We start from the raw sequence: 13,679 nt of genomic DNA, 5'->3' as shown, positions 1-13,679 counted from the left end.
GGTCATGCTACCTCGATTTCAAAACACAGTGGCCTTGCTGGAGACACTTTCTGCTGGTAAGAATCTGGGAGGAATTATTGGATAGGCCAAGTGTTCATGCTGTGTCTTTTCATAGCTTCTGCCCTTTACATACCTCATTAGTTAAGTAGGGCTTTCATCTCTAGTTTCAGGCCATGTTGCTATTTTGCTTTTTGCAGAGGTAGGTCTTTCCCATTCACTTTAGAGCAGCTATTTCTAGCTAAAAACAGTGATCACTGAGAAAGAGTTATCAAGGCAGCAGCCTGATGATTTTTTTTCTATTCCAACATACACGCAAGAAAAGAAACAATTCAAAATGGTGTTCAAATGTGACACCAGCAAAGGTAAGCAATCAATACCAAATGCCTGCCCTGTGTAGAAGATTCTCCAGCCTCTCATATTCAAGCTTGACATCACCCCCAAAACTTCCCTCCAGATCTTGAATCCACCTAGGGATGGATGGTGTGTTCTCCTCCGGATGCAGGGAAGCAGCGGTGGCTGTTGGCATTGCCCATCACCGAGGCAGAATCAGAAGAGTGTTCAGCTGAGGAATCTCTTCTTGCTTGTTGATTGTCCTCCATGCCAGTTCCACATGCAACACCCCAGGGCCCAGGTCGCCTGCTAAATAATTTTTCTGATGGCACAGCACAGAAGTAGGACAGAGCACACTCCAGGCAGGTCTGTTAGACTCCCTATGCATGGTCTTCACCTTACTACACAACTCCTCTTGAACAGCACACCATGTGGCAGGAGGGATTTTGCACAAGCTCAGGGGCTTGTGTCAAGGAGCACTTGTGGTGGGGCATGTGGTCAGAGATGGGTTAAAGCAAGGATTTAGAAATGTTTTCATCACCCACCTAAAAAGAAACATAACAGCCTCTCCTCCTGGTCACAGTCACTGGAGCAGCCTCTCTCCAATGTCTCACCCCCTATCCGGGCTCGCCTGCCTCCCTCCCCTCAGTTATCAGATAACATCCTAGTGCCAGGTCCAACTAGTGCTTACGTGGTAAGGTAATATTAGGAAAGGAAAATATTTAATGTATTTTTAGCTTGTTATAATATAGTTTGGCAGCTGAAAAGCCAGAAAGTGAGCCAGTACCCTGTAACCAACAGGCCATGTGCAGACCACCACCACTGCACCAGAGTCAGTAAAGCCTAGGGCAGCCCTTAACTGAAGCTGTGTTTACAGGTTGATCTCAAAACCTAACAACTCATTACAAAAGGTTTTTTGAGCTCTGCATTTAGCCATGTGAAATAATAAATAGAAATATTCCAACCCTCATAGTGCTCATCTCCCTGGTAACTGCTGTAACAAGCTGACCCCGGTCTCAAAAATAGGTGGAAAGCTAAGGTACAAACATGCTCTATTTTAATTTCTGGCTGCTGGGACAGTCCCCTAAGGCAAGGACAAACATGCTGGTATGGAGTCTTTGGAACTGCTGACAGAAGGAGCAAAAAATGCTGAGGTGGTTTTAAGCCACATGTGATTCCTCCCTCCAAATGTAAGACAACCAGGATATATCATGCTCACACCTCTTTGTCTCCTTGCTTTCAAGCACATGAACTGGGTGACAGGTGAGTAAATCAGTGCTGTTTAAGAGCTGACATCAGCATAAGCTACTGAACCTCAGATCTTCTGAGACTTTATGTGGATGTGACTTGCCCCATAGTTTCCTCCTCTCCCTCATCTGGATCTTCGGTGCTCTGAGCTGCATGGTGTCATCTCATACCCTTATATATTTATGAATTAGAAACTTTCAGGGTTTTTTTTTAAATAAACTGATATTTTAATTCCAGATCCTGCTCTTTTCATCAAAGCTGGGTGGATATGTGACATTTCTGAATAAACATTTGAGGAAATGCAAGCTTTCCTTTTATTCCCTGAAATGTTTGATGAGAAATTGCATGGGGGCTACAGGAAAGTTTTGGGAGTAGATGTGTGCACTGCAGCTAAAGAGGAGTGAGTTCTTACTGCAGAGAGACAAGATGAGGGCAGCAAGAGTGGCCACATGCCTAGGACTGATGAGGAGCAAGCCATGGTTATCCAGCCTGTCAGGAGAGAGAGAATAGATAAAAGAGCTAAAACAAGATACTGTCTGTGGTGATATGAAAAAATACAGTAGGTTCTAGTTACATGAAGTTTAAGGATGTGCTGTAACAGTTTCCCTGTAGGAGCTGTGGAATTCAGTCTTGATTTTCCAGAGACGGATCCATCCTACTGTAATAGGAAAAATTACACTTTCTGGGGCAAAAGTTTGGGGCATCAGCAGCATAAATATGGTGTCTTCCTTGCTTTCAAGCCAAATTTTTCTGTGCTACCTGAATTTTCCAAGATAGTTTTGCCTAACAAATCCAACTGAATTATTTGGCCAGGTTAGAGATTTTGACTGATAAAAATAACTGTATAAATGTGACGATTTTTTGGAGAGCATTTAATTTACTGCCACATGTGCCAGTTTCAAAAAGCTAGTGTGTATTCTGAAATGAGGAGCTGACTGATCTCCAAGGTGACAGCTACAAATATGCCCTCCAGTAAGGACAATCCCAGTATTACTTTGCAGAGTCTGGTTCCAGCACTAACTTATCCAGAGCTAAATGAATTATTGCAGTTCCTAAGAGGTACAAATTCCAAAAATACTGCAAAATGGTCAGTAGTGATGGGGACAGAGGTAGCAAGGGCAATAGGGATTGCTTGGTAACCTGCAAGCATGCAAATATGCTTCATTCAAGAGACTTTAAGTTTTCTGCTCTAACTAAATGTTTATCCCTTTTTGTGGGGTGTAAGAGATAAGGACAAATTTCCCCTCATCTACCTTCTTCATACATTTAATTGTTTTCCAGGTTTTTATCTCCCCCTTCTGTACCTCTGAAAGTGAATAGAACCAATTGTTTAATTTATCTTTTAGTGGGATCTTTTCCAGATTCTTAATAGTTTCTTAAAATACAAGTCTGCACAGAGCATTCCAGACACATCTATGTGATAAAATTATCTAAAGATACTACAATTTTTTCCACATTATCCTTTCTGCCATTTGACCCACAACTTAGTGCTTTGCTCATTTGTTTGGACCAAGCTTTATGTGGAGCAAGGGACACACCAAAATCGATACTTGGTGTGCTGGATGCAGCTGTTTCATGCAGGGATTGAATAACTTTCTAATCTGCACAATGATGGGTTTCAGCTGCCAGGCAAACTGGAGGGTTTGATGTCGCCCCCAGTTGCAGATGCCTGGTGCAGCTGAATCTCATGGTCCATGAGCTTTAGTTGCACGTGTTGCAATGAAGGACTGCTCATCAGCAAGTCCTGGCAGGTCTGTGACCTGAGTGGTCACCATGTTGCTCTACCAAGGGAAAGAACATGCTGCTACTCTTAGTGAAATCCCCTGGCTTGAGAACAAAACCTCTCTTTTGGAGTGCATAATCCCAAAGTATCCACAGCTTTGCAAGAGTGAGCACCATGCTGGACACAATCACAGCAGATCTGCAGCCAGCTTTGAAAGAAAGAAGTCTCCCCTGAGAAAAATCTTTGCACGAAATGTTCCAAAAATGGCAATCCAGGAGCAGCTGACCTTCTGGGGAATGGTGTCACCCACACTGCAGTCTACTTACTGCTGGTGAGAAAGGGGGCTTGGTGTTATTGAATGCATATGGCAGTGAGACATGCGGAAAGCCAAGAATCTATTAAAGCCTTTAATTGGAATATATTTTCAAAATTTAGATTGAACCTTATCCAGATTCTCGTTATTAAAAATTTGTGGCTCAGTTTCTTGATTTTAAAAGGGAACATAAAAAAAAAAAAAAAAAAAAAAAAAAAAAAGGGAGAGAAAAAAAGAAAATCAGAAAAATCAGAGTTCCAGTAACTCTGCATTATGTCACTAAGAGTAAAAAGAGCTGTTGCTGGCTCATTTGTGATATCCAGTTTCCCACAGGATATCGTGATGAGCAGATCACTATCAGTGACTCTAAGTTTTCTGAGCACATATGAGACTATAAAGGCACTGGGGCAATATTAGAAGAGTGATCAGTATCTAATCCTTCCTACAAAAGCTGATGACTTATCAAGAAATGAAATCAAAGGTACCCTGGCAGTTGGTAGGAAGAAGTACCTCCTAAGCAGAACTTCAGGACCAATGTGACAGTCACATGATGTGATCTATCACTAGGCTTGCAGCACATAAAAATTCACTTCGTCATTAAATTACTGTTTTGATGCATGAATAACAAATCCACAAGAGTCAAACATCTTAAAATGGACTGGTTAGCTCTCAGGGCAGCTTTCTTTCTAAATGGGCTCTTTTCTTGAAGAAGTGCTTTTGCCAGGGATCCAACAAAGGGTAGACACAGTAGATTCAATCCCTTCTCCATCAACTTGAGCATCTGCATTGATCTTGGACTGGAGGTAGAGAGTAGAGAATATACCTCTTAGAGGGTCTGCAAAATTGGCATTAATGGCTCTTGAGATCAGTGTTGGAAATCATCTACAAGGGCGCGGTAGGGAAAAAGGGCTGTGTTCCTTGCTGGTGAGACAGCTGGTGCTATCTCTAGAGCAGCATGCACGTACAAACTGATTGAGTACAGGTCTCACTGTCCCCTTCTGAGAGGGGAATATCTTAACCCTGCAGTCTTGTGTCAACAAGGGTACACACAAAAGGCTCCCTCTCCTCGGTGTGGAAGAGATTCAAATGTCTCATTTACTGCTGGAAAGGAACAATGTTTTCTTGTAGTAACGATGTTTCCAGACAGACCCTAAGTCTGCACGGGCTATCAGCAGATGTGAGACAGATACCCCGAGCTGAGGTGTTGCTGCTTTTCCAGCTTCTCTGTCTGTAAACATTACCCTTTCTGGGCAGGCATCACCTCTCTCTTGCCAAAGTTTGTCTGTACTGCCTGTAATTTATTCAGTATAATACTCTTCCCCCTTAGGGGTGGTGCTCAGAGAGCTGCCCTGATTGCACCCATATGAAAACAAAACCCTGAACACACAAATGTGTACTGGTGTGAAGTGGAACGATGACTGAGCCCTCCAGAACTTCATCTGAAGGCATCACAGAGGCCTGGAGACAGAAAGAAGTGTATAACTGTTAAGATCCGTTTGGCTTTATCTGAGATCCTAGATCCCAAAAATAGCATCTCCCAAAAGAGTGGAGCTGCCTATGCCAAGGGAGGTTGAACCACCTACAAATGCATCTGATTGGCCCCTTGCCTCCCAAAGGCAGCCATCAGATCTGTCAGCAACACCACTAGGATAATCTGGATTCTGCTTCCCTTTTGAAATCAATTGTAAACAGTCTAGGCCATTGGCAGAGGTCAGATAGCTGGGTGTGGACTCAATTATCTGCTTGATTCTTTTAACCTTGAAGAGGAGATTGGAAACAGAGCATTTGTTGCCAGAGTTATTGGGATCAAGCACTGGTTTCTGCTACATACTTCCAATGGCTTGTAGATTGCCTCATTTAAACAAAGCACCAGGGAAAAAACACTGTTCCAGCTTCTCCTAGGTTGAGCTGCAGACAGTTTTCCTATAAAGAAGGAACATTTTTTGTGCTTCACTGGAAAATTAAAATGCCCTCCCAGATGTGACACAGGAAGCTGGAAGTCAAAGCCTGTGCCACTTCCTGAGGACCTGAAAGGAGCCTGAAGTGCACTGTTACTCCAGAGAGGTGATTACCCTGAGTTCCAGTGGCTGAAGCCTAACTCTCTGTTATCTGGTGAGTGGTGTTCAGATTTCACATGAATGACTAGAGGTGGGCTATGATACTTTGAAGATTTGAACAATTTGCTAAGAGTAGCAAATAATTTTCTTATAAATAGAAAATTACATGTTCCTTGAACTCGCCACATTACTTAGATGTTTTTCCTCAGCTGTCTTGATGCTCTGGATATGGATGGGAATGAAAATCACATCTCCTGAATCATACTCTTTGTCCACGTTAGAAAAGAAGGTTGGTTTTTACCATTAGATCTTGAAAATATTTTTTCTTGGAGGATGACTGAGGCAAGTTTTATCTCTAACTTTCTGACTGCTCAGTTTGCCTTGAAGAAATTTGTAAAACATAAAGGGAAGTTAAGTATTATTCTGAGTTGTTCTAGATCTACCATTAATTCCAATGATTCTTGTAATTTGAGGCAAACTTATTTTAAAAGTCCTTCTCTATAATTTGCTAACCTTAACCAAAATTTCCTTTCATTCCTCACTTTTGTGCCATACAGTACATACTTTCCCCCTTAAATCTATTGCTGTAATTATCTTCTTTTTTTATGTGCTCTGTGAGCTGTATCCCAAAGAACTACAAAGCACTCTTTATGTTTCCTCTACAACCCAGCAACTTGGCACACAGTAGGATTTGAGTCTCATTTGGGCCTTTTAAAGATTTTACCAGCGGATTCATAATTTGATAATTGGCCAAGGGCTCTAGAGAGAAAAAAGGCAGCTATACTCTGTGAAGACAGAAATGGCTCTCATTCCCATGAAAGTGGGAAGTTTTCGTTCCTAAAAATAGGGAAGGAATGAAGAGAGAGTCCAGCATGTCACAGACCAGGTGGCCCTGCTCTTTCTTGGTGAGAAGACAAGGAACAGGCATCAAAGCCATTTAGTTTTCCGAGGTGGTGAAGAGGGAACTCAGAGGGGTAATAATGGTGATGAAGAACCTTTCAGTCCTTCTGGAGGTTTTAGGTTTGAATTTTGGAGAGCTAGGATTGGGAGCAGAGACCTTGGGCTGCCAGTTATACTTGCAAGGAAAAAGTTGCCATGATAGGTGACAGCAGGAGTGACACCTGATATTGTGGCATTTAGATGTCTGAAGGCACCAAGCAGGACTGAGGCATGTGCTGCTTGAAGCAGAAATGGATCCAGGTTTGTGTTACACCTGGCTCCAAAAGGACATGAGATCAGATAGTTACAGTGGCACACTCTGGCCTCATAATCTATCTGTCAGACCACCTGGCAGTCTGCACAAACCCTCCCTCCTGACCTCATTACTCCCTCAGATTCCCATCCTTGGGCAATTAAAAATTTTAATTTTTCTTCTGCGACCAAAGGTGAAGTGACTTGGAAGGCAGAGAGTAAATTTCATATGCCATACTTAGTGTGCATGTGTTTGGAAGTGCACAGAATGGTAGTGGGATTTACCTTTTTGTTCAAATTTATTCCCCTGCATACATGCCATTACAATTATTTACTGTTGTGTCTGAGGATAGGACACTGCAAAACACTGGTAAGAGCTGCTCTTTCCTGTGCTTTAGAAAGACCCTGTATATATGTATCCAAGACTGTAGAGTCCTCACGAAAACCAGACCTTTCAGAAATGACTTGGAGTACATCTGCATGGGCAGGCTTCTCTGTGCTCCTTGCTGGCCAGACACATGCCAGCTCCTGGCCAGCTCCATTTGGAAAGCTGGAGAGTTGCATTAGCATGGCTCTGTGCCCAAGTGAATATAAACTACTTCTCAGGAGGGCTTATTTGCCCAATTTAAGTGCCAGGAGGAGAGTTGTGAGCCAGGTGAATGACTAGTGGCCACAGTCCCTTTTTTTCAGCACCCCCATATGATGGACACATGCCCATCATACGATGAAGATGCCAGCATCTTGGGCAGGTGTCAGAAGAGGGTCTGTGGCTCCTCCAGGTGAGGTTGTGCACCTATCAATCCAAGCATCCGGTCCTGTTCACATATGGAGGTGGAAGGAGATGGCCTGGCTGAGGCTGTGGGCTGGACAATGTCCTGTGGGCTCAGCAGAGCCTGCAGGCCGTGGGCTGACCATGCTGACCCCGTGGTTCGTGTCTGGCCACAAGTTAAACCCGCTTGTAGGTGGGAGTGGGCTAAGCTCTTGCAGTCAAAGAGTAGCTTTGTGCTGCCTGACCCATCAAAACATAAAATCGTAATATAAACCACCTTGCCGTTCCCATCCTTGTCAGAAAGTGAAGCACAAACTCTGAGGACATGCAGCCGCATCTGTTTACAATGTGACAGTGAATACCAGGTCACCCCTGTGTGAGACCAGCCGCGCTGAGAACTGCAGGCTGTGACCAAGTTGCCCAAGCTTCTCTAAAGCTCTTGTCTGTCTGGTGAGACTCTACCATTGCACAGGCATTCATGTTCAGGGATGTTTTGCTGAAGGCAGCTCTGCACTGAGCAAGGACTTCAGGGACCAAGAGGTTTCTAAGGAGGCACTGCAGGTGATGGATGCTAATGTTTCGAATGCCTGGAAACATTAGCAAGGAAAATGTGCTGCAGCAGAGTCTAAAGTCTGATTTATGTGCACCTTTCAGATAAAGGAGGTTGGGATAAGTTGAGGGTCAAGCGAATAGTATGGTGTCATTCGTAAGAGAGATCCCAGAAAATTTTCCATGCACAATTGCTTCAGACTCCCTTGGCACTGATGCTCTCCCCACTATCTTGCTGTTGCCAGAAAGCTCCTTTGGCAAATGCTGGCTGCTGGCAGATGCATTTTCCATCTACACTGCAGTGTTAGAAGTTCTCTACGTGACCTGCCTTCTGTGGAAGAGGTCCCTGTAGCATTTCAGATGCCCTGGCACGCTGAATGTTTCCAGAATATTCCAACCCCTCATTTTAAGGCACATCATACCTTATGGACTGTGTATGCTTGGGCTGCAGTTTGCCCTAAAATTGTCCTTAACACAAGCTCCATCTAGGTAAAAGCAAAAGCAAGGGTTTATTTGGGACATACAGGAAGACAGCACCATTACTGTGGCATAGATGGACCTATGTGACAGGAAGGAAATGCCAGTCATAAGCTATTTGAGATTATATTTTAATGGTACCTCTTGTTGATACCCAAAGGAAAAGCTGTAATTTCTTGTGGGCATGTACCTGACACTGGTGCACAGACAGCATTTCTATTTGGTGTCATAAGAGTGACAAGAGGAAGGTTTGTGTTTACATCCTACCCTTTCCACATGGTCTCTCTGTCTTCCACCATGATTTCATTCTTCTTTTCCCCAACTTCTCGGTCCTAGTTTGCAAATTTTGACTTCTCTTGCACTTGATCATTCTCCAGTTCCCCTCATTGAAAGGTGGTGTACATAATAAGCTTCTGTCCTTTTGATAAGGTCAACTTAGTTATCACTTGTATGCCCAGAGAACCAGCTCCTTTCAGGATGACAGCATTGCTTGGCTAAACCCTGGACAGAATAGCAGGACACTGTGAGGACAGACACTTTCCTCTGCCCTGTGGGACAGGCTTCAGATACAAAGGAGGGGCCTTTAAAATTCTGAACCTTCTATTTTATACAAATGTGGATCAATAATGGCACATATGTGGAACCAATGCCTGCAGAGCCAAAAAATGCTCTTGTAGGGACTGCTCAAAGTCGTAATTAATCACTCTGGAATCGTGGTAAGTGTGGAGGTGAGAGATACTGTGACATTGCTGGTAAATGCTTTTGGTGTTGGCAATTATTTCCAGGGGAAATGGTGGGTAGAGAAAAGGAACAGAGGACAACTATCGAGGGATTCATTTTATTCTTGCTTAAATGTGGTTTCAGTTGACTTAAACCAGACCTAACATAGTTTTGTGTATCAGTTTAGCTAGATTGGTTTCTATCCATGCCTTCCATTGAAATGACACACACATCTGTTTTTCCAAGACTGTGGTATGGTGTGGATATATTTACTGGGCTTGCTGCCATCTCTAGGGGTATTTGGCTGACTTTGTAACAACTACAGACCAAGTTATAACTTCACAAAAGTCCAGGTTGTGTATGGCCCACACTTAGGGCTGCCAGCAAAGATGGCTAAGAAATGTCCTTCAGAGCAGAGTGGAGCTGGTCACAAGAGAATGACCTGAGACAGGCCTTGCTTTGTATTATTTCCTGTTCCACTTAAAGGTGTAAAAATTACTCTGCAAATGATCAGGAATTTCTTGCTTCTGCATTATGCTCTGTTGCAGCAGTAGTGTGGTGTGGCCTGTGCTTGTGGTTGGCATCAGTAGCAAAGCATTCTTGAAAGAAACTTGTCAGGTTTGGTACTTGCTCATGTTGATGGATCTCTTACCTCCTCATCATTTTGAAGTTACAGAGGAAAAAAAAAGTCTTTTTTACTCTATTTCTTAACTGTTGTGTTGTCACTTCAGGGTTTTCCTGTTGGCCTGCAAATAGGGATTATTCAAACCAAAATCACTCAATCCTTCTTAGGAGGTGACCTGAAATGTGCAGTTCTCAGTTTTGGAACCATTAAGCGACCCTTGAAACTGCTAACAAGCAAAACTTACTGTGTGCAACCAAAGCCTCAGTTATGGGTACAACTGGATTGTAGCTTCTCAGCAGATGAATAAAGTCTAATGACCCCCAATTTAAATGCAAATTATATGAGCAGATCTCCCTGTACCCTCCTCTCACATCTTAAGGATCCTTATTCCAACAAGCAGGATGAAGGATTCACTCCTTTATTCTTTCTAGATTGTCTTCTGAGTATCTTTGACAGCCATGTAAGTCACAGGCAGATGTCACACTGTAATATATCCTCTAGAGAAAGTGAGAGAGAGATATATTCATATCTGTGAACATATTAAAAACTCAAGGTTTCAAATATTAATGCTAGAATTAATAGAAAAAGATTAGGAAATCATAAAGTTTAAAGTTTCAAAACAAGGTTGGCAAAGTTAAGAACTTGCTTGTTAGAAAATTCTTGTAAGCAAACAGATTTGGAAAATTCAGGAATAGGTAGGAATTCACAGTCTGCACTTTTTACTCTGGTTGTACTTTGTAACTCTGGTGGTTCAGTTCAGTAAGGGAACTCACAGTTGGCTGTTTACAGTGGTAACTAATATGCACTTTTCTCCTACTGAGTTGATAAAGTTTAGCTCTGGGGCTGAAATTAAGACATTGTATTTAATAATTTATTCTATATATTCTATTTCAAACAGATCATTAAATACTCATACATGCATACATGTGCTTTATCACTTATTCTCCAGACACTGTCAGCAAGGGAGTCACTTTCTGCAGTTTGTTCATGAAATAAATGGTGTAAAGAGTCAAAAGCAGGATTACTGTGGGCTAAATACATCTCACTTTGTGCTGTATTTGTTTTGTGATTGTTTGATCTCTATATTTTGGACTTGGATAACTAGAAGATGATACATGAATTCAGCTGTCTGCCTGTTCTCCCTGTTAGAGGTTGTGCTCTTTACAGCAAGGCTAACAAAAATAGTGTCTTTAGTTGTGTTCAATCTCACCTTTTTCAGTAATTTCAACTAAAACAGGCTGGAGTGGAACTACTTGTGTAGAAGCCAACCTTCCCTTCTGCTAACCCTACTGCAGTATTGACAACCTGTAAAAGAGAGATAGGGACAAAGGCTGAAGGAGGTACCATCTTTACTGACCACAGCCAAAATAGCCCAAGGTTGTCTGACAGAGACATTAAATGAACCAGGAAAATGTAGCCTTTAAAATAAATGCTAAACTAGAAACTTACACAACAAGCCTTTGAACTTTGGAGCTAAAATGCATGAGCAAGTTTGAGCATTTCTGTATTGTCAAGAAGTGAAAGCAGAGTCCATGGTGGCATTTGAAAATTCAGTTTCTCTCATTTTCTTTAATGGAAACTTGATGCAATGCTTCTCTTTTATGCTTTGGAATGAATGACAAAAGGAGTCAGTGGCTCAGCAATAACTGGTGTTGCCTGGGTCAACAGCAGTCACTCCAGGCTGTGCTTACCCAGTGCTGTTTTTCTTCATTTTTAAGTGAATCTGGATTAAAAAAAAAACAAAAAAAAAAAACAAAAAAAAAAACCCCAAAAAAACCTTAAAAAAATCAAAATATTAGTGTCTTAAGGTTACATTTTCACTTCACTCCCCATCCCGTTTCACCCTAGATGTGTCAGATTCAGATATAATCTCACTTTCATTCTCACCGTCATATAGTGACACAGAACATGTTTTTCTAGTCCATCTCTTAACCACTAGCATCACCTATTCTCTTTCATCAAGCAACACTGCATTAAGTTATCTCTTTTTTTTTTTTTTCTCAGCAACAGACCTAGACTGGTCTCAAAATCCTGCTAGATTTTTTTCCATAAGGTGATGCACGAAAAAGTTGTCCCTTATTTTTAATCCTCAGTGTGCAATCTCTGCCTTGGTGAAATTTCACCCGCCCATTCAAACACTGTCTTTTCAGTTCCCTTTGCCTCTCATCTGTAATCTTCTACCTTGTTGGAAATGCTGCTTCCCAGTTCCTATGGGTCTGTTTATTCCCTGGTCAAATTTTTTCACCAGCACTTCTTTGGTCCTTTTACAAGAGTCTACACTGTTAGTTGCCCTAATGCAGAAAGGGAATCTCGTACAAAGAGAATCATCAAATGAAAATAAAAGTTTTCACATCAGAAAACTGAATTCTTTTAAGCACAGAACTGATTTTCCTGGTTGTTCAAGGAAACTTCCTCCAGTTCAGAATGTTGCCTATAAATAATCACTTCTTAAGCTCAAAATTGTGCCATCATCTTTTTCATAACCCTTACTTTCAGTTTGCTACCATTCTTGGTAGTAGTACACAGTATTGTTTTCCCAGGTCAGAACATGTGAGCATCCCTGCTGTGCAGAATGGTCAATTCCATCATTCGTAGCATAAATATTGTATAACGCGCTGATACTACTGACACGCATATATATCAATATTTTGTTAACATCAGTGGTACAACATATGGAATCCCTTTTAAATTTTACACACATGATTGAAAATCCTGACACGTCCCCTTTCTGTACTCTGTGGAGCAGGATATAGGTTGAAACTGTGTCCCTTCATTTTAGTGTTACTTCTGGTTTGAATCAGTGCTGCTGCACTGTGAGCCAGCTGACAAAAATGCTGAACAGTGCAAAGTCCAACATGCTTTCAGCCACTTCCCACCGCAAGGCCCCGAAACCCGAGCAGATGATAAGGCGTGTTTGCAGTGGGACCATACAGTTCACTGACTGGGGATCTTCCTGTAGACCAGGAGATAGAAGAAATTTAGTTTTTTTTCCCCCTCTAAAGATAACTAGATAAACATGCCTGGAAATGGCAAATCTCTTGACTGATGGAGCTATCGTTCCTCGCAGCTTTTCCCAATGCCTTGGGTTACTCTGTGGCAGGCTTGCTTCCCTCTCCCATTTTAAAAGTATTCCCTTTTAAAATGTCTGTTGAAATACAAAGTCGTAACAAAAAAGCAGAAGGAAAGACCAAGGGATGCTATTAATAAAGCGAGGGCCCTTGCCAAGAAAGGCTGAGTTTTCCAGTGGCCATTTTACCACCCTTGCTTCTTTATTGGACTAAGCTGTTTTTCAATGAGGCCATCTCATTTTGCAGATGTGGTTCTGGGTGCTGAACATCCTCCCATGTGTTTTGTTTTGCAGGAGGCAGCACAGGAACGTCCCCAACCACCTCCAGCACGGGGACCCCATCACCATCCGCTTCTTCTCACCTTCTCTCTCCATCCTGCTCTCCTCCAGCCTTCCATCTGGCCCCCAACACTTTCAATGTTGGCTGCCGGGAGACTCAGCTTTGCAACCTCAACCTGTCTGATTATCCTCCCTGCGCCAGAAGCAACATGGCAGCGCTGCAGAGCTACCCAGGGCTGAGCGACGGGGGCTACAACCGGCTGCAGAGCAGCAGCGCTTCTGCCTCACAGCCCTCCGAAACCTTCATGCCTCAGAGGACTCCCTCCTTGAT

At 42.5% G+C, this 13,679-nt stretch overlaps 1 protein-coding gene across 1 annotated transcript in view; it reads left to right on the top strand.

Annotated features, from left to right (window-relative positions):
* TBX15 (T-box transcription factor 15) overlaps nucleotides 1-13,679 on the top strand; it is an 89,267-nt gene that overhangs the window by 73,671 nt on the left and 1,917 nt on the right. The window contains exon 8 of the mRNA XM_005420586.2: nucleotides 13,364-13,677. Within this exon, the coding sequence (XP_005420643.1) occupies nucleotides 13,364-13,677 (314 nt within the window). The remainder of the gene's footprint in view (nucleotides 1-13,363; nucleotides 13,678-13,679) is intronic.

The sequence above is a fragment of the Geospiza fortis genome, unplaced genomic scaffold (assembly GCF_000277835.1).
Source record: "Geospiza fortis unplaced genomic scaffold, GeoFor_1.0 scaffold1, whole genome shotgun sequence".
In the NCBI taxonomy this organism is placed as follows: domain Eukaryota; kingdom Metazoa; phylum Chordata; class Aves; order Passeriformes; family Thraupidae; genus Geospiza; species Geospiza fortis.
The sequence above is the reverse complement of the archived record's forward strand: the minus strand, read 5'-3'. Positions and strand labels throughout refer to the sequence as shown.